This window comes from Oncorhynchus tshawytscha, linkage group LG24 (genome assembly GCF_018296145.1).
Source record: "Oncorhynchus tshawytscha isolate Ot180627B linkage group LG24, Otsh_v2.0, whole genome shotgun sequence".
Classification (NCBI taxonomy): domain Eukaryota; kingdom Metazoa; phylum Chordata; class Actinopteri; order Salmoniformes; family Salmonidae; genus Oncorhynchus; species Oncorhynchus tshawytscha.
Genome location: NC_056452.1, coordinates 15,818,299 through 15,846,116, shown reverse-complemented (window position 1 = coordinate 15,846,116; position 27,818 = coordinate 15,818,299). Strand labels below are relative to the sequence as shown.

The window sequence follows — 27,818 nt, the reverse complement described above, 5'->3', positions numbered from 1 at the left end:
GCGTGTATCTAATTACAGGCAAGTTGACTAACAAATAGCCTACAGCACATTTGTGGGTTAGGGTCAATTGCAGGCCTCAGATTTTCACTTCATCACATATAGTCGGGCGGTTGCGGATGAACAAACAGCTGACCCGCGCATCACTACTGTGTGCGTCTCTGTGCTCGTGTGTGCACGCGCGTGCACGTCTTCATAGTGTCAACAGTCCGCTGTGTACAAGTGACATTCAGCTTAACTCTCTCCCTGAGCTCCATTCTTTTAACTCCAACTAGAATGGAGAGACAGTCCTCCTCTTTTCCCAGTCACCTTCTTACAGCCCTTCCTCTAGTTTGGCTGTGTTTCCATCATCTCTTCACACACTCTCCTCCCCCTTCCTCCAATCTGTGAGGAGATGAGCAGAGCGTCACAGGGATGGTGGTGGGGTGAGAAGAGGGGGGCCTCTGTCCTCTGCCAAGGACACCCCATGCTTTTCATTAGAGTAATGGACTAATGCCTTGAGAGAGAGGAACATGTGTGCACACACTCTGAGACACACACAACTTGGCTGTGTTTACACAGGCAGCCCAATTCTGATCTTTTGCCCAATTTATTGGCAAAAGATCAGACCTAATTGGGCAAAAGATCAATAAAAGGGCAAAAAAATCTGAATCGGGCTGCCTGTGTAAACGCAGCTGTGTTTCTCTATCAAACCTACACAGACGCTGACATAGACACACACACACACACAGAGTGAGAGAGAGTAATATTGCTTACGTTCATCAAATATTCCTCCTGATCCAACCCACTGCTTTCACACTCATCTTTTTCTCAGCTGCTGGTCCAGGCTGAGAGAAGAGTAAGACATGTGCTGTATTCATTATTCTGAATGTCATAGCAGTGAATGCCATAGCACTGAAAGTCAGTTCAATCACACATATCGTTATTGATTGACTAATCAACACGGTCTCATTTATCATCGCTCGGCAACAATATCCCTCGGAGTTTGCAATGGATTTCACATGACTGGGCAGGGGCGCAGCCATCAGTGGGACTGGGAGGGTTTAGGCCCACCAACTTGCGAGACTGGCCCACCCACTGGGGAGCAAGGCCCAGCCAATCAGAATGAGTTTTTCCCCACATAAAGGCTTTATTACAGACAATCCTGTAAGTGAAGAAGCCGGATGTGGAGGTACTGGGCTGGCCTGGTGACACGTGGTCTGCAGTTGTGAGGCCGGTTGGACTTGCTGCCAAATTCTCTAAAACGTTGGAGGTGGCTTATGGTAGAGAAATGAACATTCAATTCTCTGGCAACAGCTCTGGTGGACATTCCTGCAGTCAGCATGGCAATTGTGGGATCTTTTATTTCAGCTCATAAAACATGGGACCAACACTTTACATGTTGCGTTTATATTTTTGTTCAGTATAGTTGACCTGGTTAGCACTGTACTACAGATGTAGGATCTTAATTTGAGCCACTTTTCTGCAGCAGTAATATAATCCTGCAGCAACAGGAATTATTTTGTGGATTATAATTAATGGACCTTTTTGTAGGGGTTGATACATTTTTCATTAGGGCAAATCAAGGTCTGAAATGTCAAAGTTGAAATTCTAAACTTTAGAAGCCTTTTTAAAACTCAAATACACTACATGTTTGCATTTCTCAGCAACAAAAGGGTGATCAAATTAAGATCCTACATCTGTAGTTGATCTGGGATGAATACAACATGGGCATGCAGAAAAGGCTTTTAGTGGTGTATGTGTGTCTATGTAGCGACCCTGAAGACTGCACAGCTCTACTTCACTTCTACATCACACACTCTTCTTCTCTGCGTGATTCTGGTCCTCTCTATCTCATCCTTCCGTCTTATCTCTTCTTTCAGTGACGTGCGGTGAGGTCAGTGGCAGGGTAAGCACGGGCTATTATCAAAGCCAAATTTACTCAAAAATAAAGCTTGATGAATCCCAAGTTCACCATACAACAGATAGCTCCAACAACCAGAGTGACATAGGCTATTAACAAAAATGTACGAACAATTTTAACCAAATGTGAATACCAACATAGCCAAGATACACAAGCGGTCGCCTACGATGGCATCATATTTCAATTTCATCCAACCAAAATGTCACACTGATTAACTCAGGTCACCCATAGTCTGATGTAGCATCCAGAGTTACAACTGAAAAGCACTAAGAGACCAATATATGGACACATTTAATTGGGAGAATTTGCAACACAAACTCCATAGCCTTTCACAATGGATTTACAATTCTTCCAATGATCATGGCTATTCTGTGCCACTAGTGTAAAGTGAAGTAGCTAGTTACCTAGCTGTATAGCTAATCAGATGTGTGGCTTTCAGATCACAGACATCAGAAATGTAACACAACTTCAAGGATACATATAGTTATAGCTCGTTACAACTAAATAGCTAGGCGACAAACCAATGAATGGCTCAGTCAGCTAGCTAACAAGCTAGCTACACTAGCTAGCTAGTAGCTGCTCTTTGCAACGCGGGTGTATTTACAGCTTTTCTTTATTAGATTATCACTGGGTAACCACTGCCTTCCCTGCCTACCCTGACTGCACGTCACTGATCTTTTCCAAGTAGCAATCCTTCACTCCAGTATTTATGCCTTCTGTGCATGTGGGCTATGCTCGGTGGCCTTGATGTTGCTCTGTAACGACTGAGCAGCGGAAATCATGGGGAGGGCGTGTTTCACTGTGATCCTTCCTGGGTAAAGCCTCTGACTCACTACTGTGTGTGCGGGGGAGTGGGGGTGCACTCATATGTGCGTGTGTGTGTGTGTGCGCGTGTGTTTGTGTGTGTGTGTTTGCCCAAGGTTGATGGACAGCTAAAGGTGGCAGGCGTAGGAAGGAGTGGTGCGGGGTGGTGATTGGATGAAGAAAGACATTAAAAAAAACAGACCAAAATCTCATTGTTTTCTCTTTGCACTTGGAGACTGCTGCAGACTTTGAGCTAGCCTTGAGAAGGCGGGACTGCAGTGCTAATAATGAGGAGATTAATGTATTTTGTGGGAAAGTTGTCATTGAAACTTGGTGCTGAGAGTAATTCCCCCTCCTTGGGGGGGTATGATGAACTTTTCCGCTGGAGCTGCGGGTCCCCGCTCAGTACGACAGGGGGGATGACTGAGATGGAGGGAGGAAGGGAGGGAAGGCGATGCAGAGCCAGGCTCCCACAGGTTCAGGAGAAAGAGAAGGAGAGGGAGAGAAAGATAATTAGAGAGAGAGGGGGAAGAAGAGAGAGGAAAGAGAGACAGAAAGAGAAGAGGCGAGAGAAAGAGAGAGAGAGAAATTGAGAGAGAGCTCATTGTCCACCCCCTGCTCCCTCTATCAATCTAATGGGTGACAACCGCCTCTACATCCTCACACAAACCCCCTACACACACACACAGCTCGAGGCTGCATTTTGCCAGGCTGCCTACGCCGATGCGGAGGGATGAATCATGGCATGGAATGGAATGGCACAGCATGACGTGGTGGCTGTGCATTGTTAACACAGTACAGTTTGGTACAGTTAGAGTACTGACATCCTGTATGGGACAACACAGCTGATGTCAGACTGTAGATACATGGGGACATGGTGTAGGTCAAGTAGCTATGCACCTGAATTCCAATCGGACAAAACAGTACAGAGAAAAAAAACTGGTAAAAACGGTGTGCAGGTGAGGTTGGTGAGAAAAACCAAAACAGGTTTTTAGAAATGTTTGCAAATTTATTAAAAACAAAAAACAGAAGTACCTTATTTACATACTGTAAGTAATTCAGATCCTTCGCGATGAGACTCGAAATTGAGCTCAGATGCATCCTGTTCCCATTGAACATCCTTGAGATGTTTCTACAACTTGATTGTAGTCCACCTGTGGTAAATTCATTTGATTGGACATGATTTGAAAAGGCACACGCCTGTCTATATAAATGTCCCACAGTTGACAGTGCATGTGAGCAAAAACCAAGCCATGAGGTCGAAGGAATTGTCTGTAGAGCTCCGAGACAGGATTGTGTTGAGGCACAGATCTGAGGAAGAGTACCTCATTCTTAAATGGAAGAAATTTGCAACCACCAAGATTCTTCCCAGAGTTGGGCACCCGGCCAAACTGAGCAATCGGGGGAGAAGGGCCTTGGTCAAGGAGGTCAAATCAAATCAAATCAAATTTATTTATATAGCCCTTCGTACATCAGCTGATATCTCAAAGTGCTGTACAGAAACCCAGCCTAAAACCCCAAACAGCAAGCAATGCAGGTGTAGAAGCACGGTGGCTAGGAAAAACTCCCTAGAAAGGCCAAAACCTAGGAAGAAACCTAGAGAGGAACCAGGCTATGTGGGGTGGCCAGTCCTCTTCTGGCTGTGCCGGGTGGAGATTATAACAGAACATGGCCAAGATGTTCAAATGTTCATAAATGACCAGCATGGTCGAATAATAATAAGGCAGAACAGTTGAAACTGGAGCAGCAGCACAGTCAGGTGGAAGTTGAAACTGGAGCAGCAGCATGGCCAGGTGGACTGGGGACAGCAAGGAGTCATCATGTCAGGTAGTCCTGGGGCATGGTCCTAGGGCTCAGGTCAGTTGAAACTGGAACAGCAGCATGGCCAGGTGGACTGGGGACAGCAAGGAGTCATCATGTCAGGTAGTCCTGGAGCTCAGGTCCTAGGGCTCAGGTCCTCCGAGAGAGAGAAAGAAAGAGAGAAGGAGAGAATTAGAGAACGCACACTTAGATTCACACAGGACACCGAATAGGACAGGAGAAGTACTCCAGATATAACAAACTGACCCCAGCCCCCGACACATAAACTACTGCAGCATAAATACTGGAGGCTGAGACAGGAGGGGTCAGGAGACACTGTGGCCCCATCCGAGGTCACCCCCGGACAGGGCCAAACAGGAAGGATATAACCCCACCCACTTTGCCAAAGCACAGCCCCCACACCACTAGAGGGATATCTTCAACCACCAACTTACCATCCTGAGACAAGGCTGAGTATAGCCCACAAAGATCTCCGCCACGGCACAACCCAAGGGGGGCGCCAACCCAGACAGGATGACCACAACAGTGAATCAACCCACTCAGGTGACGCACCCCCTCCAGGGACGGCATGAGAGAGCCCCAGTAAGCCAGTGACCCAGCCCCTGTAATAGGGTTAGAGGCAGAGAATCCCAGTGGAAAGAGGGGAACCGGCCAGGCAGAGACAGCAAGGGCGGTTCGTTGCTCCAGAGCCTTTCCGTTCACCTTCCCACTCCTGGGCCAGACTACACTCAATCATATGACCCACTGAAGAGATGAGTCTTCAGTAAAGACTTAAAGGTTGAGACCGAGTTTGCGTCTCTGACATGGGTAGGCAGACCGTTCCATAAAAATGGAGCTCTATAGGAGAAAGCCCTGCCTCCAGCTGTTTGCTTAGAAATTCTAGGGACAATTAGGAGTCAGAGAGAAATCAGAGAGATAGGTAGGAGCAAGCCCATGTAATGCTTTGTAGGTTAGCAGTAAAACCTTGAAATCAGCCCTTGCTTTGACAGGAAGCCAGTGTAGAGAGGCTAGCACTGGAGTAATATGATCAAATTTTTTGGTTCTAGTCAGGATTCTAGCAGCCGTATTTAGCACTAACTGAAGTTTATTTAGTGCTTTATCCGGGTAGCCGGAAAATAGAGCATTGCAGTAGTCTAACCTAGAAGTGACAAAAGCATGGATTAATTTTTCTGCATCATTTTTGGACAGAAAGTTTCTGATTTTTGCAATGTTACGTAGATGGAAAAAAGATGTCCTTGAAATGGTCTTGATATGTTCTTCAAAAGAGAGATCAGGGTCCAGAGTAACGCCGAGGTCCTTCACAGTTTTATTTGAGACGACTGTACAACCATTAAGATTAATTGTCAGATTCAACAGAATATCTCTTTGTTTCTTGGGACCTAGAACAAGCATCTCTGTTTTGTCCGAGTTTAATAGTAGAAAGTTTGCAGCCATCCACTTCCTTATGTCTGAAACACATGCTTCTAGCGAGGGCAATTTTGGGGCTTCACCATGTTTCATTGAAATGTACAGCTGTGTGTCATCCGCATAGCAGTGAAAGTTGACCGAGAACCCGATGGTCACTCTGACAGAGCTCCAGAGTTCCTCTGTGGAGATGGGAGAACCTTCCAGATGGACAACAATCTCTGCAGCACTTCACCAATCAGGTCTTTTTGGTAGAGTGGCCAGACGGAAGCCACTCCTCAGTAAAAGGCACATGACAGCCCGCTTGGAGTTTGCCAAAGGCACCTAAAGGACTCTCGGACCATGAGAAACAAGATTTGCTGGTCTGATGAAACCAAGATTGAACTCTTTAGCCTGAATGCCAAGAATCACGACGGGAGGAAACCGGGCACCATCCCTACGGTGAAGCATTCTGGTGGCAGCATCATGCTGTGTGCTTATTTTTCATTGCAGGGACTGGGTGACTAGTCAGGATCGAGGGAAAGGTGAACTTAGCAAAGTACAGAGAGATCCTTGATGAAAACCTGCTCCAGGGCAGTCTGAACCTCAGACTGGGGTGAATACAGGTGTGCTAAATACAGGTGTAGCATCATACCCAAGGAACCTGTAATTGCTGCCAATGGTGCTTCAAAACAGTACTGAGTAAAGGGTCTGAATACTTATGTTGTCACGCCCTGGTCTTAGTATTTTGTGTTTTCTTTATTATTTTGGTTAGGCCAGGGTGTGACATGGGTTTATTATGTGGTGTGTTTTGTCGTGGGTGATTGTTCCTGTCTCTGTGTTTGTTTGCACCAGATAAGGCTGTTTAGGTTTTCACGTCACGTTTCTTGTTTTGTTAGTTTGTTCATGTGTAGTTTCTTTATTAAAGAACCATGAATCAAAATAACCACGCTGCATTTTGGTCCGATCCCTGCTACACCTCCTCTTCAGAGGAACAGGAGAAAGAAAACCGTAACATATGTAAATGTGATATTTCAGTTTTTTATTTTTTTATTAATTTGCAAACATTTCTAAAAAACAGTATTTGCTTTGTCGTTATGGGGTTTTGTGTGTAGATTGATGAGGGGAAAAAACTATTTTAGAATACATTTTATAATAAGGCTGTAGTGTAACAAAATGTGGCAAGAGTCAAGGTGTCTGGATACTTTCCAAATACACTGTATATGAAAACCACAAAACAAACATAAGTACACAAAAAAAGTTTGTTCAATCAGTTAAACAAAGCATATTAATTATAATTGTACATGATATACTCAAAAACGAGAAACTATGTTTAATTATGTGTGTATGTGTGAGAGACTACATGGAGGGGATTATTGGAGAGTTTGGTCCATCAGGCGGACAATGTGAAGATAAGAATTCCATAGTATGCTACCTCTGTATCTGATAGAGAATTGACTGCGAGGTGCGGCAGTGGGGAGGGTGAAGGTTATCGAAACGTCTTGTGTTATATAGATGGATATCAGAATTAACATGGGAAAATCCATTTGAAGGGTTTAGCGCGACCTCAACAGCAGATATAGTGGCACGTGACCACTTTTGAGGTCTGAAAATGTCAAACATGACACCAGCTAACCCAGAACGTAAAGATGTGTATACATGCACGTCTGTCAGGACATATGGGCGCCGTTGTATGCCTGCTTTTTCCATCTCTGCCTGGCATACACACAGTCACACACTCACACATGCGAGCAAACATATGCATGCACATACACGTGTGTGTATACGCGCACATGTACACACACACTCCTCACTGGTATGTTAATAGGTTCTCAGTGTGTGTGCTAGTACAGAGCTGGCCATGTCTCTCTAAAAGGAGACTCCTACCGGGGGAACAGCTGCAGCTGAGGGAGACTGGATATTACGTGGGCATTAGGCGGGCACATGGTGGCGGGCAGGGTGGCACCCCCCTCTGAGCCCTGGACTGGCCCATTCAGGGTTGTGATGTCTGAATTAGATGTGCCAAGCTTCTGCTGGGTTTTCCCTCTTTGTGCCACTGTTTCACACTAGAGATTCGGAAAAGCGAAGATGTATCTACCTTCTCCAACTACAAACTCTCCCAGTAATTCACACTCACAGTGACTCACTCCCCGAGTTCTTTGATTCTGAATCTATTGCCATTGGAATACATTCAGCTTGACCCATTTGGCTAGGGTTTATCGCTTCTTTCACAAACGATTCACGCCCGGAGACAACACACTACACAGCTTGCATCTTTGTGGAAAAATTACTTTGGAAAGTATGCAAAACCACTGGAGAATGGAGATGCCTTTGTGACCTTTGTGAGATGTCTGAGCTTTTAATAGACAACTTTTAGTTAGTGAAAGAGAAAAAACTAACACTAACTTTTTTTGTAACTTTCAATGTGACTGTTACAATGACCAAGGAAAAAGGGAAAAGTACACACATCCCACTGGTTCAGGTGCTGGACAGAAAAACAAATGTGAGGAAATGAAGGATGTTTACAACTCTGATATATACTTAAATACATTCTAGTAGGAATGTGAGCAGAGCTTTGCTCACATCCTTCATGTCTTTCCTCAAAATGACTGTCCATGATAAATATAGATCCTCATGTTATGGGATACATATGTTACAGTACGGGAGATTGGGCTAAATTGAGCCACCCTTGTTTCTAGGAAACCATACACAAAATGTATAATTTGACCAAATATTTAGGAACAGGTCATTTCATTGAGTCTGTGAAGAAGCAAGTTAGGTCCAAAAAACTAGTCAAATTAATTTATTGTGTTAGTTTCAAATGTATGTTTTCTTCTCAGGCCTAACGCAAGCTGGGATATGAGGTAACAACGGGGCCTATGTTAAAAGTGTTTTTTAAAAGTACAAATCAAATCAAACTGTATTTGTCACATGCTCCGAAGTGTAGACCTTACCGTGAAATGCTTACTTACAAGCCCTTAACCAACAGTGCAGTTCAAGAAGAGTTAAGAAAATATTTATCAAATAAACAAAGGTAAAACATTTGTAACACAATAGCATGACAATAACGAGGCTATACAGGGGTACCGGTACAGAGTCAGTGTGCAGGGGTACAGGTTAGTTGAGATAATTTGTACATGTAGGTAAGGGTGAAGTGACTAAAGTGACGATGCAGTCCGGTGGCCATATGATTAATTGTTCAGCAGTCTAATGGCTTGGGGGTAGAAGCTGTTAAGGAGCCTTTTGGTCCAAGACTTGGTGCTCCGGTAGCAGAGAAAACAGTCTATGACTTGGGTCACTGGAGTCTCTGACAATTTTATGGGCTTTCCTCTGACAACGCCTATTACAGTAAATAAGTCCTGGATGGCAGGAAGCTCGGCCCCAGTGATGTAGTGGGCCGTACGCACTACCCTCTGTAGCGCCTTACGGTCAGATGCCGAGCAGTTGCCATACCAGATGGGGATGCAACCGGTCAGGATGCTCTCGATGGTGCAGCTGTAAAACTTTTTGAGGATCTGGGGACCCATGCCAAATCTTTTCAGCACAAGGTTTTTGTTAGGTGTTAAGCCTGTGTTAAAATATGCTCTAAAGTATTAAAAGACAAAAAAGTTATTGTGATTGTGTTGAATTGTGTTTGGGAAATAAAGATAAATATGGTTTTAAAAAGGTTGTGGTAATATTTCATTCAGTATAGACATTTGTAGGTGGCTTACTCCATACCCAGGGAAAGTTGTGCCAAGAGACCACTTTTTTTGCGACAAGCTATGTTTCAAAACTGTAATGTTTACATGAACTTTGACTATTTCAAGTGTCATGACGTTGCCCTCTTTGAGTACAGCGAGCACCATCCCCCGCTCTCTACTTCTACAACCAGACTGCAGTGGTCAGAGGTCGTAAATTCCCGAGAAGACCTCATGGACACACAGTTATAGAGAGTCGTTTTTCATGGAGACAAAGGAAATCCTTCCACCTCACAGAACTTGAGGTACGAACAAATTTCATGTTCCAGAGAAAGTGTAAAAGATCGGTGAAGAATCCAGCTACGAACTGGTGCGTTTGGAACAACTTGGGAAGCTCAAGAGAGACGGTGTGGCCACATTACCATAACGCTGTTTATATAATAGCCTCAGATAGGAGGTTTACATCTAATTGTTGTATAAGATGAATGAGTGAGTATGATACTGTTTGTATAATTGTGTAATATGATTGTGGACTGTTTAATGAAGAAAAATACAATTCCCTTTTGATTTGAACTAAATCAGAGGACCGCCCCTGAGCCCAGTTAGGGTCAGACATCCTGGGACAGCCCTCTTCTGCCATTCAGAATAAAACCCAACTTTGAGAAATTATCATCAGACCAAGCTTACCTCAATTACGAGATGGCTAAAGGTTGTAGAATCTTTTAACCATACCACGTGGTTAAACTCTTAGACTATCGATACCGACAGAATAAGAACAAGTCTTTGATACTAATTACTAGTCTGCAGCTAGGAATTCAGTATCATTGAACGCGAAGAACGACAACCGCCAAAACATCTATTCTATAATGAATGTCACTTTGAACTATCCCCTCTAACCAAGACAGAGAGAGGGAGACGGACAATTCTACAAAAGACAGACTTTTCACCAGCAATCAAGACGACACACTGAACGTAAATATATATATTGATTGCAATTGTTCCCGAATGAGTGAGTGTTCATGTGTAAAGGATTAGCATTTTAATTGTTATAATTAACTCTGTAGTGACTTCTTGGTAAAACCCCCACTCCCCTTTTGTCTAACAAGCCGCCATGCCGGGTCAGCCCACTAGGGCACATTCTATCATTTCATGTAACCATATTTACTGTTTGTTTATGCATTTCTGTGAATTACTTAGTTAGTAATAAATAAATGATTTAAGACAATTGATGTATGGATGACTCATAGTGAAGACTGGGTTCGTGCAGATAACCAACCATTTACGACGTTTGGAATGAGGCTAACGTGAGGTAAAATAAATAAATCATTAATCAGAAGACTATTGATCAGGTATGGAAATATCTGAAAGGTTATATTGGGAAATTATAACTTTGTAATCTGAATACTTTCCTTGGTGCCCCAACTTCCTAGTTAATTACAGTTACATGATTATTCAGTTTAATCGAGTAACTAATTACAGAGAAAGTAAAAACACGACACAAGGGATACACAACATCCTGAAATATATGTAGACATCTTTGTTAGAAAGAATATTATATTTCCCTTGACGGAGTGACGCTGAATGTAAAAAAAAAATGGCTCAACTTACTCCACTCTCCCCTATGTGAGATTTACTGAATACCTTACTATTTTATATACACAAATCAGATCTGATCTCAAGAAGAATCGATATCTAACCCCACATAGCAGGCACACCACACAAGACAAAAGGCTGGTGGCAACAACAGACACTGATTATGCAATATTATGCATGCTGATATCATCATTTTTCAGTAACTATCAGTAAAGCATTCATTTCTTCCCTAATGAGGTCCTTTGATGAATCTGAACCACAACGCTGAATCTCTGTTACTGTAGCGACCTCACCAGTATGCACAGTATCCGGTGCTATATGTGGCGGTAGTACAGCCATAAAAGGTGTTAGAAGGTGCCCATTTGCTCTCGGGAGAGTGCTGCGGCGCTCTGTCTCTGTGTGTGCCGGTGCAATGTGTGCCATCTCAGCCCCAGGTAATGTATGACTTCCTGTAGCAATCGCTCTAATGAAGCGTGCAGGAAGGGGGAGGCAGCTAGAGCCCAGTAGGTCTGAGAGATATAGAGTACTGAGAGAGAGAGGTGAGCGGTGACAGAGCGAGAGAGAGAGAGAGAGTGACAAAGAGAGAGACGATATTTTGTGGAGGGAAGCTAGTTAGCTGAGTAGGCAGCGGCCAGAGAAAAGCCAGTCAGTGATAAATGCCCTGTCTCTCCAAATCAAAGTTTATTGGTCGGGTACACAGATTTGTAGATGTTATCGCAGGTGCAGCGAAATGCTTGTGTTTCTATCTCTGACAGTGCAGTAATCCCTATTAAGCCTTGAGACGTTTGAGACATGGATTGTGTATGTGTGCCATTCAGAGGGTGAATGGGCAAGACAAAATATTGAAGTGCCTTTGAACAGGGTAAGGTAGTAGGTGCCAGGCGCACCGGTTTGGGTCAAGAAGTGCAACTCTGCTGGGTATTTCACGCTCAACAGTTTTGCGTGTGTATCAAGAATGGTCCACCACCCAAAGGACATCCAGCCCACTTTACAAAACTGTGGGAAGCACTGGAGTCAACATGGGCCAGCATCCCTGTAGAACGCTTTCGACACCTTGTATAGTCCATGCACACGACGCATTGAGGTTGTTCTGAGGGCAAACAAATTCCCAGTTCTTCCATAGCCTGCATACTCACCAAACATGTCACCCATTGAGCATGTTTGGGATGCTCTGGATCGACGTGTATGACAACGTATTCCAGTTCCCGCCAATATCCAGCAACTTCACACAGCAATTGAAGAGGAGTGGGACAACATTCCACAGGCCACACTCTACAGTCTGATCGACTCTATGCGAAGGAGATGTGTTGCGCTGCATGAGGCAAATGCTGGTCACACCAGATACTGACTGGTTTTCTGATCGACGCCCCTGCCTTTTTTAAAAAGGTATCTGTGACCAACAGATGCATATCTATATTCCAAGTCATGTGAAAGCCATAGATTTCGGGCCTAATTAAATCATTTAAATTGAGTGATTTTCTTATATGAACTGTTAACTCAGTAAAATCTTTGAAATTGTTGCATGTTGCATTTATATTTTTGTTCAGTGTACACTGCTCAAAAAAAGGGAAGACTAAAATAACACATCCTAGATCTGAATGAATGAAATATTCTTATTAAATACTTTTTTCTTTACATAGTTGAATGTGCTGACAACAAAATCACACAAAAATTATCAATGGAAATCAAATTTATCAACCATGGAGATCTGGATTTGGAGTCATACTCAAAATTAAAGTGAAAAACCACACTAAGGCTGATCCAACTTTGATGTAATGTCCTTAAAACAAGTCCAAATGAGGCTCAGTGGTGTGTGTGGCCTCCACGTGCCTGTATGACCTCCCTACAACGCCTGGGCATGCTCCTGATGAGGTGGTCTCCTGAGGGATCTCCTCCCAGACCTGGACTAAAGCATCCGCCAACTCCTGGACAGTCTGTGGTGGATGGAGCGAGACATGATGTCCCAGATGTGCTCAATTGGATTCAGGTCTGGGGAACGGGCGGGCCAGTCCATAGCATCAATGCCTTCCTCTTGCAGGAACTGCTGACACACTCTAGCCACATGAGGTCTAGCATTGTCTTGCATTAGGAGGAACCCAGGGCCAACCGCACCAGCATATGGTCTCACAAGGGGTCTGAGGATCTCATCTCGGTACCTAATGGCAGTCAGGCTACCTCTGGCGAGCACATGGAGGGCTGTGCGGCCCCCCAAAGAAATGCCACCCCACACCATGACTGACCCACCGCCAAACCGGTCATGCTGGAAGATGCTGCAGGCAGCAGAACGTTCTCCACGGCATCTCCAGACTCTGTCATGTCTGTCAGTGTGAACCTGCTTTCAACCTGCCTATAATTTCCACCTGTTGTCTATTCCATTTGCACAACAGCATGTGAAATTTATTGTCAATCAGTGTTGCTTCCTAAGTGGACAGTTTGATTTCACAGAAGTGTGATTGACTTGGAGTTACATTGTGTTGTTTAAGTGTTCCCTTTATTTTTTTGAGCAGTGTATATACAGTGCCTTCAGAAAGTATTCACACCCCAGTACTTCTTCCATATTTTGTTGTGTTACAGCCTGCATTTAAAACAGATTACATTGAGATATTGTGTCACTGATCTACACACATACCCCATAATGTCAAAGTGGAATTTTGTTTGTAGAAAATAAGTATTCCGCCCCTTAAATAAGTTCAGGAGTAAAAATGTGCTTAACAAAACACATAATATTCTGTGACTAACATTCTAATTCTGTGTTCAATAATGACTACCCCATCTCTGTACCCCATACAATGATCTATTAGGTCCCTCAACCGAGCAGTGAATTTCAAGCACAGATTCATCCACAAAGGCCAGGGAGGTTTTTCAATGCCTCGCAAAGAATGGCACCGATTAGTAGATCTGTAAAAACTTTAAAAAAATAATACATTGAAAATCCCTTTGAGCATGGTGAAGTTATTAATTAGGCTTTGGAGGGTGCATCATTACACCCAGTCACTACAAAGATTACAGGCGTCCTTCCAAACTCAGTTGCCAGAGAGGAAGTAAATAGCTCAGGGATTTCACCATGAGGCCAATGGGGATTTTAAAACAGTTACGGAGTTGAATGTTTGTGATATGAGCAAACTGAGGATGTATCAACAACATTGTAGCTACTCCACAATACTAACCTACATTACAGAGTGAAAAGAAGGAAGCCTGTACAGAATAAAAATATTCCAAAACATGTATCCTGTTTGCAACAAGGTACTAAAGTAAAACTGGAGTAAATGTGGCAAAGAAATGTACTTTTTGTCCTGAATACAAAGCGTTATGTTTGGGGCAAATCCAACACAACACATCACTGAGGACCACTCTTCATGTTTTCAAGCATGGTGGTGGCTGCATCATGTTATGTGAATGCTTGTAATCGGCCAGGATTACGGATTTTTTTTACATAAAAATGTATGGAATACTATAAGCACATGCTTATAACACAGCTATGAGCACAGGCAAAATACTAGAGGAAAAACCTGGTTCAGTCTGCTTTCCAACAGACACTGGGAGACAAGTTCAACTTTCAGCTGGAAAATAACCTAAAACACAAGGCCAAATATACACTGGAATTGCTTACCAAGACGGCATTGAATGTTCCTGAAAGCCTAGTTACAATTTTGACTTAAATCGGTTTGAAAATCTATGGCAAGATTTGAAAATGGCTGTCCATGAATGATCAACAATCAACTTGAAGAATTTTTTTGAAAGAATAATGGCAAATATTGTACAATCCAGGTGTGCAAAGCTCTTAGAGACTTGAGGCGTTTTAGTAGAAACACAAGGAATAGAGCAGTAAGCAGATATGATTATGGGGCGGCAGGGTAGCCTAGTGGTTAGAGCATTGGACTAGTAACCGGAAGGTTGTGAGTTCAAACCCCCGAGCTGACAAGGTACAAATCTGTCGTTCTGCCCCTGAACAGGCAGTTAACCCACTGTATCATTGAAAATAAGAATTTGTTCTTAACTGACTTGCCTGGTTAAATAAAGGAAAAATTAAAAAAATAGCTGAGTAGGCAATGCCTGCCTCACGAAGCAAGCAGCACTGGAACTTTTTACACACCTTTGTTATAAGCCAAATTAACTACAATATCCACGGCCAGTTATAGTATTGTTGTCAAGTATATACCACAAAGACTTGATTTCAGAAAAGGTGTCCTACCACCATTTCAAAAGACATTTCAATTGGATCTTGCATTGGGCAGGTCCACACTTTTCTGCTGTTTGTTAAAGTAGTTGGAGCATCCTCCCTGTAGGCCTATGTGACTCTCTTGTGCAGTGAACCGCCTCATAAATAGAGGTTACTGATATCATCGGGGGTGCACTTCATCTTCCATGACAACTAACCCCCCAAAGTCATGGTGGAACGTGAGGAGACTGAGGTCAGGTTACTGTGAATTAGCATGGTTGGTCAGTTAGCATGGCTAGCTAGCATGCTCAGAGCACAAGGCTAGCCTAGAGTGTTAGCATAGGATATCTAGGGAAAATACTGTGGTGAGGCGGCTTGTGAACTTGCCAGTCGCCACTGACGTCTATGCTTCTCACTGCCCTTTCACTCACTGAATATTTTACAGTGTCAGTGCCAGAAGAGTCTGGAAGTTCCCATTAGAGTCTGTTTATAGACATGCAAGGAGCGGCATTAGCCTTCCTGGCATTTTAGCAACGTCTTCGTCAGGATGCTGAAAGCATGGAGTGATGATTTGAGAGCAGCCAGAAGCTCCAGTTATGAATATTACTGTAGTATGAGTACCTTTGTACAATTAGTGATGACTGGACCAGGTGTTACACAGAAATTATGCAGAGAGCTCTTTGGCCATGCACACCAGTGGTGGATTTGGCATCGAAAAAAGGATGTAACTGGACGCACACCGCACATATCTACATGCACTATATATGCAAAAGTATGTGGACACCGCTTCAAATTTGTGGAATTCAGCCACATACCTGTTGCTGACAGGTGTATAAAATCGAGCACACCGCCATGCAATCTCCATAGACAAACAATGGCAGTAGTATGGTTTTACTGAAGCGCTCAGTTACTTTCAACGTGGCACCGTCATAGGATGCCACATTTCCAACAAGTCAGTTCGTAACATTTCTGCCCTGCTAGAGTTGCCCCTGTCAACTGTACGTGCTGTTATTGTGAAGTGGAAACGTCTAGGAACAACAACGGCTCAGCTGCAAAGTGGTAGGCCACATAATCTCACAGAACTGGACCGCTGAATGCTGAAGCACGTAGCGCGTAAAAATTGTCTGTCCACGGTTGCAACACTCACTACCGAGTTCCAAACTGCCTCTAGAAGCAACTTCAGCACAATAACTGTTTGTCAAGAGTTTCATGAAATGGGTTTCCATGGCCGAGCAGCCGCACATAAGCCTATGATCACCATGCGCAATGCCAAGCGTCGGCTGGAGTGGTGTAAAGCTCGCCACCATTGGACTCTGGAGCAGTGGAAACGCGTTCTCTGGAGTGATGAATCACGCTTTATCATCTGGCAGTCCAACAGACGAATCTGGGTTTGGCGGATGCCAGGAGAACGCTACCTGCCCGAATGCATAGTGTCAACTGTAAAGTTTGGTGGATGAGGAATATTGGTCTGGGACTGTTCATGGTTCGGGCTAGGCCCCTTAGTTCCAGTGAAGAGAAATCTTAACGCTACAGCATACAATGACATTCTAGACGATTCTGTGCATTTAACTTTGTTTGAGGAACGCCCTTTCCTGTTTCAGCATGACAATGTTTGTTGAGATCGGTGTGGAGTAACTTTATATAAACATTTTTACCCCCCTTTTTTATCCCCAATTTCGATATTGTCTCATAGCTGCAACTCCCCAATGGGCTCGGGAGGCGAAGGTTGAGTCATGGGTCCTCCGAAACATGACCCGCCAAACCGCGCTTCTTAACACCCGCCCGTTTTACCATGAAGCCAGCCGCACCAATGTGTTGGAAGAACAGGCGGTCTGTGCATATTTGTAAACAATAGCTGGTGCACGAAATCTAAGGAAGAAGAAACACCGTTCAACTGACGACCGAGGTCAGCCTACCGGTGCCTGGCCCGTCACAAGGAGTCGCTAGAGCGTGATGAGCCAAGTAAGCGGTGTGGAGTAACTTGACTGGCCTGCACAGAGCCCTGACTTCAACCACATTGAACACCTTTGGGATGATTTGGAACGGCGACTGCGAGCCAGGCCTAATCGCCAAAAATCAGTGCCCTACCTCACTAATGCTCTTGTGGCTGAATGGAAGCAAGTCGCCTCAGCAATGTTCCAGCATCTAGTGGAAAGCCATCCCAGAATTGTGGAGGCTAAAATGGCGCCGGAGGAGATGGCTGCCGTTTTACGGTCTCCTAACCAATTGTGCTATTATACGGGTTTTTTTCGCAATATTTTACAATTATTTTGTACATAATGTTTCTGCATTATGTACAAAACGGAAGAAAAGAGCTTCTGGATATCAGGACAGCGATCACTCACCTCGGATTAGACAAAGATTTCTTCAACAACAACAACAACAGCAGCAAGCAGGACTTGCACGATATTCTCCAAACACCCTACAGAGGACGAAGAGCCAGATGCCTTGTCCGGACCCGCAGAAGACAACTAGGAAAGCTGACATTACCGTCAATATTGCTCGCCAACGTGCAATCATTGGACAATAAACTAGACGAGATAAGATCACGAATATCCTACTAACAGGACATCAAAGACTAATATCCTATGCTTCACGGAAATGTGGCTGAATGACGACATGGATATTCAGCTAGCGGGATACAAGCTGCACCGGCAGGATAGAACAGAACACTCCGGTAAGACGAGGGGGGGCGGTCTGTGCATATTTGTAAACAACAGCTGGTGCACGAAATCTAAGGAAGTCTCTAGATTTTGAAGTAGAGTATATTGTGATAAACTGCAGGCCACACTACTTGCCTAGAGAGTTCTCAGCTATACTTTTCATGGCTGTTTATTTACCACCACAGACAGATGCTGGCACTAAGACCGCACTCAGTCAGCTGTATAAGGAAATAAGCAAACAGGAAATCACTCACCCAGAGGCGGCGCTCCTAGTGGCCGGAGACTTTAATGCAGGGAAACTTAAATCAGTTCTACCAAATCTCTATCAACATGTTAAATGTGCAACCAGAGGGAAAAAAATTCTAGATCACCTGTACTCCACACACAGAGACACATACAAAGCTCTCCCTCGCCCTCCATTTGGTAAATCCGGCCACAACTCTATCCTCCTGATTCCTGCTTACAAGCAAAAATTAAAGCAGGAAGCACCAGTGACTCGGTCTTTAAAAAAATGGTCAGATGAAGCAGATGCTAAACTACAGGACTGCTTTGCCATCACAGACTGGAACATGTTCTGGGATTCTTCCGATGACATTGAGGAATACACCACATCAGTCACTGGCTTTATCAATAAGTGCATTAAGGAAGTCATCCACACAGTGACTGTACGTACATACCCCAACCAGAAGCCATGGATTACAGTCAACATTTGCACTGAGCTAAAGGGTAGAGCTGCCGCTTTCAAGGTGCGGGACTCTAACCCGGAAGCTTACAAGAAATCTCGCTATGCCCTGCGATGAACCATCAAACAGGCAAAGCGTCAATACAGGGTTCAGATTAAATCATACTACACCGGCTCCGACGCTCATCGGATGTGGCAGGGCTTGCAAACTATTACAGACTACAAAGGGAAGCACAGCTGCGAGCTGCCTAGTGACACGAGCCTACCAGACAAGCTAAATCACTTCTATGCTCGCTTTGAGGCAAGCAACACTGAGGCATGCATGAGAGCATCAGCTGTTCCGGACGACTGTGTGATCACGCTCTCCGTAGCCGACGTGAGTAAGACCTTTAAACAGGTCAACATACACAAGGCTGCAGGGCCAGACGGATTACCAGGACGTGTGCTCTGGGCATGTGCTGACCAAATGGCAGGTGTCTTCACTGACATTTTCAACATGTCCCTGATTAAGTCTGTAATACCAACATGCTTCAAGCAGACCACCATAGTCCCTGTGCCCAAGAACACATAGGCAACCTGCCTAAATAACTACAGACCCGCATTACCCGCTGGTAATGGCTCATATCATCACCATTATCCCAGAAACCCTAGACCCACTCCAATTTGCATACCGCCCAAACAGATCCACAGATGATGCAATCTCTATTGCACTCCACACTGCCCTTTCCCACCTGGACAAAAGGAACACCTATGTGAGGATGCTGTTCATTGACTACAGCTCAGCCTTCAACACCATAGTACCCTCAAAGCTCATCACCAAGCTAAGGATCCTGGGACTAAACACCTCCCTCTGCAACTGGATCCTGGACTTCCTGACAGGCCGCCCCCAGGTGGTGAGGGTAGGTAGCAACACATCTGCCACGCTGATCCTCAACAATGGAGCTCCCCAGGGGTGCGTGCTCAGTCCTCTCCTGTACTCCCTGTTCACCCACGACTGCATGGCCAGGCACGACTCCAACACCATCATTAAGTTTGCTGACGACACAACAGTGGTAGGCCTGATCACCGACAACGACGAGACAGCCTATAGGAAGGAGGTCAGAGACCTGGCCGGGTGGTGCCAGAATAACAACCTATCCCTCAACATAACCAAGACTAAGGAGATAATTGTGGACTACAGGAAAAGGAGCACAGAGCACATCCCCATTCTCACCAACGGGGCTGTAGTGGAGCAGGTTGAGAGCTTCAAATTCCTTGGTGTCCACATCAACAACAAACTAGATTGGTCCAAACACACCAAGACAGTCGTAAAGAGTGCACGACAAAGCCTATTCCCCCTCAGGAAACTAAAAAGATTTGGCATGGGTCCTGAGATCCTCAAAGGGTTCTACAGGGTTCTACAGCTGCAACATCGGTTGCATCACTGCCTGGTACGGCAATTGCACGGCCTCCGACCACAAGGCACTTCAGAGGGTAGTGCGTACGACCTGTACATCACTGGGGCAAAGCTGCCTGCCATCCATGACCTCTACACCAGGCGGTGTCAGAGGGAGGCCCTAAAAATTGTCAAAGACCCCAGCCATCCCTGTTCTCTCTAATACCGCATGTCAAGCTGTATCGGAGTGCCAAGTCTAGGACAAAAAGGCTTCTCAACAGTTTTCACCCCCAAGCCATAAGACTCCTGAACAGGTCATCAAATGGCTACCCGGACTATTTGCATTGTGTGCCCCCCCCCAAACCCTCTTTTTACGCTGCTGCTACTCTGTTTATCATATGCATAGTCACTTTAACTATACATTCATGTACATACTACCTAAATTGGCCCCACCAACCAGTGCCCCCACACATTGGCTAACCGGGCTATCTGCATTGTGTCCCACAATCTGCCAACCCCTCTTTTTATGCTCCTGCTACTCTGTTCATCATATATGCATAGGCACTTTAACGATACCTACATGTACATACTACCTCAATCAGCCTGACTAACAGGTGTCTGTATATAGCCTTGCTACTCTTTTTTCAAATGTCTTTTTACTGTTGTTTTATTTCTTTACTCACCTACACACACACACACACACACACACACACACACACACACACACACACACACACACCCACACACACCTTTTTCCCCGCACCATTGGTTAGAGCCTGTAAGTAAGCATTCCACTGTAAGGTTTGCACCTGTTGTATTCGGGGCACGTGACAAATAAACTTTGATTTGATTTGTTATAGCAGCAAAGGGGGGACCAACACCATTTCAATGCCCATGATTTTGGAACGACATGTTTGACGAGCAGGTGTCCACATACTTTTGGTCATGTAGTGTATCTTCCTACTAATCATCTCTCTCTCCCTCTGGCAGGTTGAGGCTCTGAGCAATGGAGTCTCTATTCGGCGGTGAGCTTAGGCTGCTGGGAGGTGGCGAGGGCTTAAAAGAGGACGGCTGTGGCGACGTGGGCTGGTCCTCCTCACCCCTCCCTGAAGACATGTACTCCGCCTCCCACTTCACACTCATCACCGCCTACCAGGACATCAAGACACGGCTGGCGGGCCTGGAGAGAGAGAACAGCGGCATTAAGAGGAAGCTCAAGATCTACGAGATCAAGGTAGGCCTCAGAGCTGATAGGTTGACAGATGAGCTTTTCCTGATCCTGACCATGTGACTTGACCAGGAAATAGTCTAAGCTCCAGTTAGGGGTCTGAGATGTTTCTGGGAAAGACAAACTCCTTGGCCCAAGCAAGTCTCTTCTTATTATTGGTGTCTTTTAGTAGTGGTTTCTTTGCACCAATTCGACCATGAAGGCCTGATTCATGCAGTCACCTCTGAACATGTTGAGATGTGTCTGTTACCTGAACTCTGTGAAGCATTTATTTGGGCTACAATCTGAGGTGCAGTTAACTCTAATGAATTTATCCTGTGCAGCAGAATTAACTCTGGGTCTTCCTTTCCTGTGGCAGACCTCATGAGAGGCAGTTTTATCATAGAGCTTGATGGTTTTTGCGAATGCACTTGAAGAAACTTTCAAAGTTCTTGACATTTTCCATATTGACTGACCTTCATGTCTTAAAGTAATGATAGACAGTCGTTTCTCTTTGCTTATTTGAGCTGTTCTTGCCATAATATGGGCTTGATCTTTTAATAGTGCTGTCTTCTGTTTACCACCCCTACCTTGTCACAACACAACTGATTGGCTGAAACGCATTAAGAATGAAAGAAATTCCACACATTTTTAACAAACTTATAACAAGGCACACCTGTTAATTGAAATGGCTTCCAGGTGACTACCTCATGAAGCTGGTTGAGAGAATGCCAAGAGTGTGCAAAGCTGTCATCAAGGCAAATGGTGGCTACTTTTAAGAATCTCAAATACAAAGTATGTGTCTAAGCTTTTGACTGGTACTATATATATTGTTACTGTGTAAATTGTTCAAAGTAGTCATTGAGCATAGTTTGAATGGTTTGTTCAACTTTTAAATCAATGGTTTTTGTTTTTAAACGTGGAATTGCCCAGGAGTCTCACTTACTTACTGACGGCCTTGTGGTTAGAGTGTCCACCCCGATATTGGAAGGTTGAGAGTTTGATCCCCGGCCGAGTCATACCTGTCCAGGGGGTGTACTTGCACATCAAGCTGCCTCACGCTACAGAAAAAGGAGGCTGCTGCTCCTATGAGCTGTTCCAGCTCGCAGACGCCAAGACTCGTGCAAGGCTACTTACTGACGAATCTAGCTTCCATATGCCCTGTGTTGATGACTACCACTGTTGCATGTTGCATGTGAGGGGCGAGGTCTCAGTATCCCATCTGTGGTGGTATTGTGCTGAGTAAGTGATGTGTCACCCCCGCTCTCTACATGCATGGAGTAGCAGGAGAAGTAGTGTAGAGGAGCACAGCTGGTGCAGCAGATGAACAGTCTGAGCTGTCCCACCTGGCAGGGGGGACTCTAATGTGACCCTGTGGGACAACGCTGCAGGTGGGATGAAAGAGAGGAGAGAAAGCGGACAGGATGGAGAGAGAGGGGTGGAGGGAAGAGAGAGAGATGGGTGAAGAGCAAGGTACAGAGAGAAGGGCAAGAGAGAGAGAAATAAAGAGGAGAAGAGAGTGAGCGGGAGGGTGGTGAAGAGAGTGCCCTCGGGGCTTGAGATTGCTATTTTTGTCTCTGTCCTGCCCCCCCCCCAGATGTATGTACCCTCAGTAACAGACTGTCCATTAGGAAAGCAGCTGGCACTCAAGGCTTTTGGCCTCCATAAGGTTGCAGTGCGGTTGAATGCCTATAAAGTCTTTATTAAAATAACAGTTTGTTCAGTTTTAATCACCCCAAAAAAGAATGCGTTGATTTGGTTAGTACTGAATTATTCTCTTGTGACAGATGAAATAGAATAGCAAGATTTGGTTCTGGGTGCTGAGATTCCTACTAAATACGATGTGCTGTGCCTGTTTAAATACATTACGTAGCTAGTCTGTGCTTTTTTTTTTTGATAATGCGATTGGCCTTTCCAAAATTGCACAAATGTGAGGAATTAGTTGGTCTGAATCTTGAGTTGCAGATATGAAAATGTAAAAAAATAATAATCCAATGTTAAGGCTGGCTTAAAGTAAGGTGGATGACAAGTAGAGAGTTTAGAGCAGTGGCGTCAGTTCAGCTAAACCTAGGGTATGGCAAAGTGGGGTGGGGGGGGGTCGATTCCCCCAAGGCATTTTTAAGTTTCAGGCTCATTTACTGCATTTCGACACAATTGAAAAACTCACAAATTATATGGACAACAGCAAAAACAAACAAAAATGACCCCAGACATGAATTATAACTGCAATATTTGGCTTAAAGGTCTGTGAAACCGAGTGTACAATGTGAACCACAACTGTCCTCCTCGTCATAAATTGACTCATTTACTTGTGTAATGGCGCATACAGTGCAACATGAAATATAAGCATAATACACGCAATCGAGTCACAACTTCTCGGGCCGACTCTTTTCTCTGTATATATCAATGATGTCGCTGATTATTTGATCCACCTCTACGCAGACGACACCATTCTGTATACCTCTGGCCCTTCTTTGGACATCTGGCCCTTCTGTATACCTCTGGCCCTTCTTTGGACATCTGGCCCTTCTTTCCAAACGAGCTTCAACGTCATAGAACACTCCTTCCGTGGCCTGCAACTGCTCTTAAATGCTAGTAAAACCAAATGCATGCTCTTCAACCGATCGCTGCGCTCACCTGCCAGCCCGACTAGCATCACTACTCTGGACGGTTCTGACTTAGAATATGTGGACAACTATAAATACCTAGGTGTCTGGCTAGACTGTAAACTCTCCTTCCAGACTCACATTAAGCATCTCCAATCCAAAATGAAATCTAGAATCCACTTCCTACTTCGCAACAAAGCCTACTTCACTCATGCTGCCAAACATACCCTCGTAAAACTGACTATCCTACCGATCCTGGACTTCGGCAATGTAATTTACAAAATAGCCTACAACACTCTACTCAGCAAATTGCATGCAGTCTATCACTGTGCCATTTGATTTGTCACCAAAGCCCCATATACTATCCACCACTGCGACCTGTATGCTCTTGTTGGCTGGTCCTCGCTACATATTCTTCGCCAAACCCACTGGCTCCAGGTCATCCCCATATTGTTCTTATTGACTTTTTTTTGCTCTTTTGCACACCATTTCCACTTGCACAAGTCTTTGCTAGGTAAAACTCCGCCTTATCTCAGCTCACTGGTCACCATGGCAACACCCACCCATACTGTAGCACGGGCTCCAGCAGGTATATTTCACTGGTCACCCACAAAACCTGGAACAAAGTGCAAAAATCACTGAAGTTGGAGACTTATATCTCCCTCACTAACTTTAAGCGTCAGCCGTCAGAGCAGTTTACCGATCACTGCAGCTGTACACAGCCCATCTGTAAATAGCCCATCCAACTACCTACCTCATCCCCGTATTGTTTTTATTTACTTTTTTTTGCTCTTTTGCACACCCGTATTTCTACTTGCACATCATCATCTGCACATCTACCACTCCAGTGTAAATTGCTAAATTGTAATTACTTCGCCCCTATTGGAGTATTTATTGCCTTACCTCCTTACTTCATTATCACACACTGTATACAGATTTTTCTATTGTGTTATTGACTGTACATTTGTTTTTCCCACGTGTAACTCTGGGTTGTTGTTTGTGTCGCACTGCCTTGCTTTATCTTGGCCAGGTCGCAGTTGTGAATGAGAACTTGGTCTCAACTGGCCTACCTGGTTAAATAAAGGTGAAATAAAAAAACAAGGCCGACATCAATGTGAAAGTAACCGGAGTAAAAGAAACAGCTGACCGTGAACTATGCCAGATAAATCCTACACATGATTTGAAATAAAATGCACCCCTGCGGGACAAAAATGCACCCCTGCTTACATCAAAGACTTACTTAAGTCTACAATCGACAGGGGCCCATGATGACAAACTCAACCAAAGAGTGACAAAAATCACGTAATACAAAAGGAACATCTACACATGCCTTTTTAAAGTGTGCAGCTCCTTGGTAGCCTACAGGTAGACATAGTGGAGCTCCGTGGCATGGAGCTGAATGGACAGTTTAGTGGCCAGTATAGAATTATGGGTAATTCTTTATGGGTAATTCAAATGTATTTTAGCACAGTTAGGTATCATAACTAGCACACAGATCTTAAGAAATGGTAGGATCAATTGTAAATTGTCACTCCACATGAAAAGGTTGCCGACCCCCTGCTTTAGGCTTTATAAAGCCACCCTTGTGGAACGACACATACAGGGAAGGCTATTACGAGAGTGTCATTGTCTCCTGGGCTTCCCACCAACGTTGTCTTGTACGCTTCCTGCTCAGTTTTGCATTTGCCTGTCTGCATTATTCGCCAGGGAAGGGAAACCTTCTGCGAATATCGAAGCATTGTATCAACAAGGTAGCTCTGAGAATATTGAAACATTGTATCAACAAGGTAGCTCTGAGAATATCGAAACATTGTATCAACAAGGTAGCTCTGAGAATATTGAAACATTGTATCAACGAACTAGCCGGCTCAGAGAATATTGAAACATTTTGCATCAACAAATATTGATATTGCAACATTGTAGCCAATGAGGGGGCGGCTCACACATTTTCATCCCCGGGCCAGCTTGTCTCTGTCTGATATTATTGTGTTGCCTATGCAGTAGTTGTACTATCTGGGTGCTTTTTATATTTTTAAAAAGCTCTACATCCACACTATAGCTAAATAACGTAGCAATGATAAATTACGTTTTGCCTGCAAGATTTATAAGAAAATCTCATTTAAATTGAGGAAGATGGACAAGCAAGACTGATAGAGGGAGAGGTGGAAATTCATTATAACAGAGGCAGGTAGTCTATAGGTAGGGATTAGGGCAGCAAAGTCATTCAAGATTGACCGAAATTGGACATCGATGCATGTTCTGATGTCGGAAATGCCTTCTAAACTGGCCACTGGGGGCAACAGTGAGCACTATTACCATCTAGTAGGCTTGATGTAGACTTTTGCAAGGATGTTGTGGACGGGGGTGATGGATGGGCGAATAGATACGAAGGTTGCATGTTCAATCCCAGTCATGGACAGTGTTTTTATTTTTAAAATTTTTAACCCTATCCCAAACCTTAACCCTTACTTTAACCATTCAGAATTCAGAATGAGTGCCTAAACTTAACTTCGAAATGTGACGTTTGGAGACGTTTGGAGAAATGGAACGATACAGAGCAGCAGGAGCAAATTTGACGTTTGGGGAACATGGATGAACGTCTAATTCTGCAGTGAGACTGTGAAAACGTGTTGGTTTAGAGATGCAGGCAGAGGATGATGATGGAGTAGGTCTACAGTGAAACGTTTTGTTTTTTAAGTTAGCCCAACTAAGTAATAATTAATGATTTGCATGATCTCAATTATCATTCTGTCACTGCATGACAATGTACATTTGTTATAGCCTACAATTGTTATTGTCTTTGAAGCCAAAATGCGCTAAAGAGCAAGTACATGAATACCAATACATGAAACCAAAATTGCACTAGCCTACTGGATGAATGAATATCCTTGTTGTTAGGTTAGATTACTCGTTGGTTATTACTGCATTGTCGGAACTAGAAGCACAAGCATTTCGCTACACTCGTATTAACATCTGCTAACGCCGTGTATGTGACAAATAAAATTTGATTTGATTTGAATATCCATTATGCCTACAGCTATCACAGCCTATATTTTAATGGTAATAAAATAGCTTTGTGTTTTGAATGGTCACTGAAAAAGAGGGTTTCCCCACCTCCCAATTCAGCCCCTGGCTATCAGGTTACAACAAGGTTTACAAGGCCAAGTTCAAATGCCGACATCAAATTCAAAGCAATCGGCGCACTGCCTAAATGGCTGACTCACAAGATAAACTGTCACCGTCTCTGCTCTTTGCTTTCTAAAAGTGAGAGAAAAGGATGCAGGCTGGCAGCTGCTCCTCAAGCATGGTCCTAAAGCCAGTCAGTAAATACGCTAAACAGCCAGCCAATACGTAAAACTAGCCAGCCAATACGTAAAACAGCCAGCCAATACGTAAAACAGCCAGCCAATACGTAAAACAGCCATTGCATTTTAATCGGGATTGGACTGATTTTTAGCCTACTTTACATTTGTTGTCTTGAGCTAGGGTATGGTGACTGCCTTACCCTGCCATACCCATGCCTTAGAGTGGCACGTGCTTCACGGTGTGACGACTGTATGGCCCTGGAGACTTCCTTCCAGAGCTCCAACACGCTCTGCTAATTCAGCCTGAGTAGAAAGAAGTGTTCCTCTAAATGGAAAATGTCTGTTTGTTCCTCACGTCAACATCACTGGATGATTTAGGTACTCCAAAAGAGAGATGAGCTGTAAGATGGAACCATCATTTGCTTTCTGGTTATATTATATAACTTGTGTTGTCCCTGTTTGGTTTGGTTTCCCCAGATGCTCAACTCACTCATGCTGTCCCTCTATGCTCTGTATTTCTCTGTATTTCTCTAACAATGTAGGATCACCGCGTTGCAGGAGAACTTTCCTGCAGGAAATGTAAAATACGTTGTGTATTTGAGGTTTAAAAAGGCTTCTGAAGTTAGTAATTTTCCCTTTG

General features: G+C 44.2%; 1 protein-coding gene across 3 annotated transcripts in view; it reads left to right on the top strand.

The window, feature by feature from the left end:
• tbkbp1 (TBK1 binding protein 1) overlaps nucleotides 1-27,818 on the top strand; it is a 72,925-nt gene that overhangs the window by 10,510 nt on the left and 34,597 nt on the right. For all 3 annotated transcript variants that reach the window (XM_042305389.1, XM_024386644.2, XM_042305390.1), the window contains exon 2: nucleotides 21,051-21,294. In XM_042305389.1, the coding sequence (XP_042161323.1) occupies nucleotides 21,067-21,294 (228 nt within the window). In that variant the 5' untranslated portion in view covers nucleotides 21,051-21,066. The remainder of the gene's footprint in view (nucleotides 1-21,050; nucleotides 21,295-27,818) is intronic.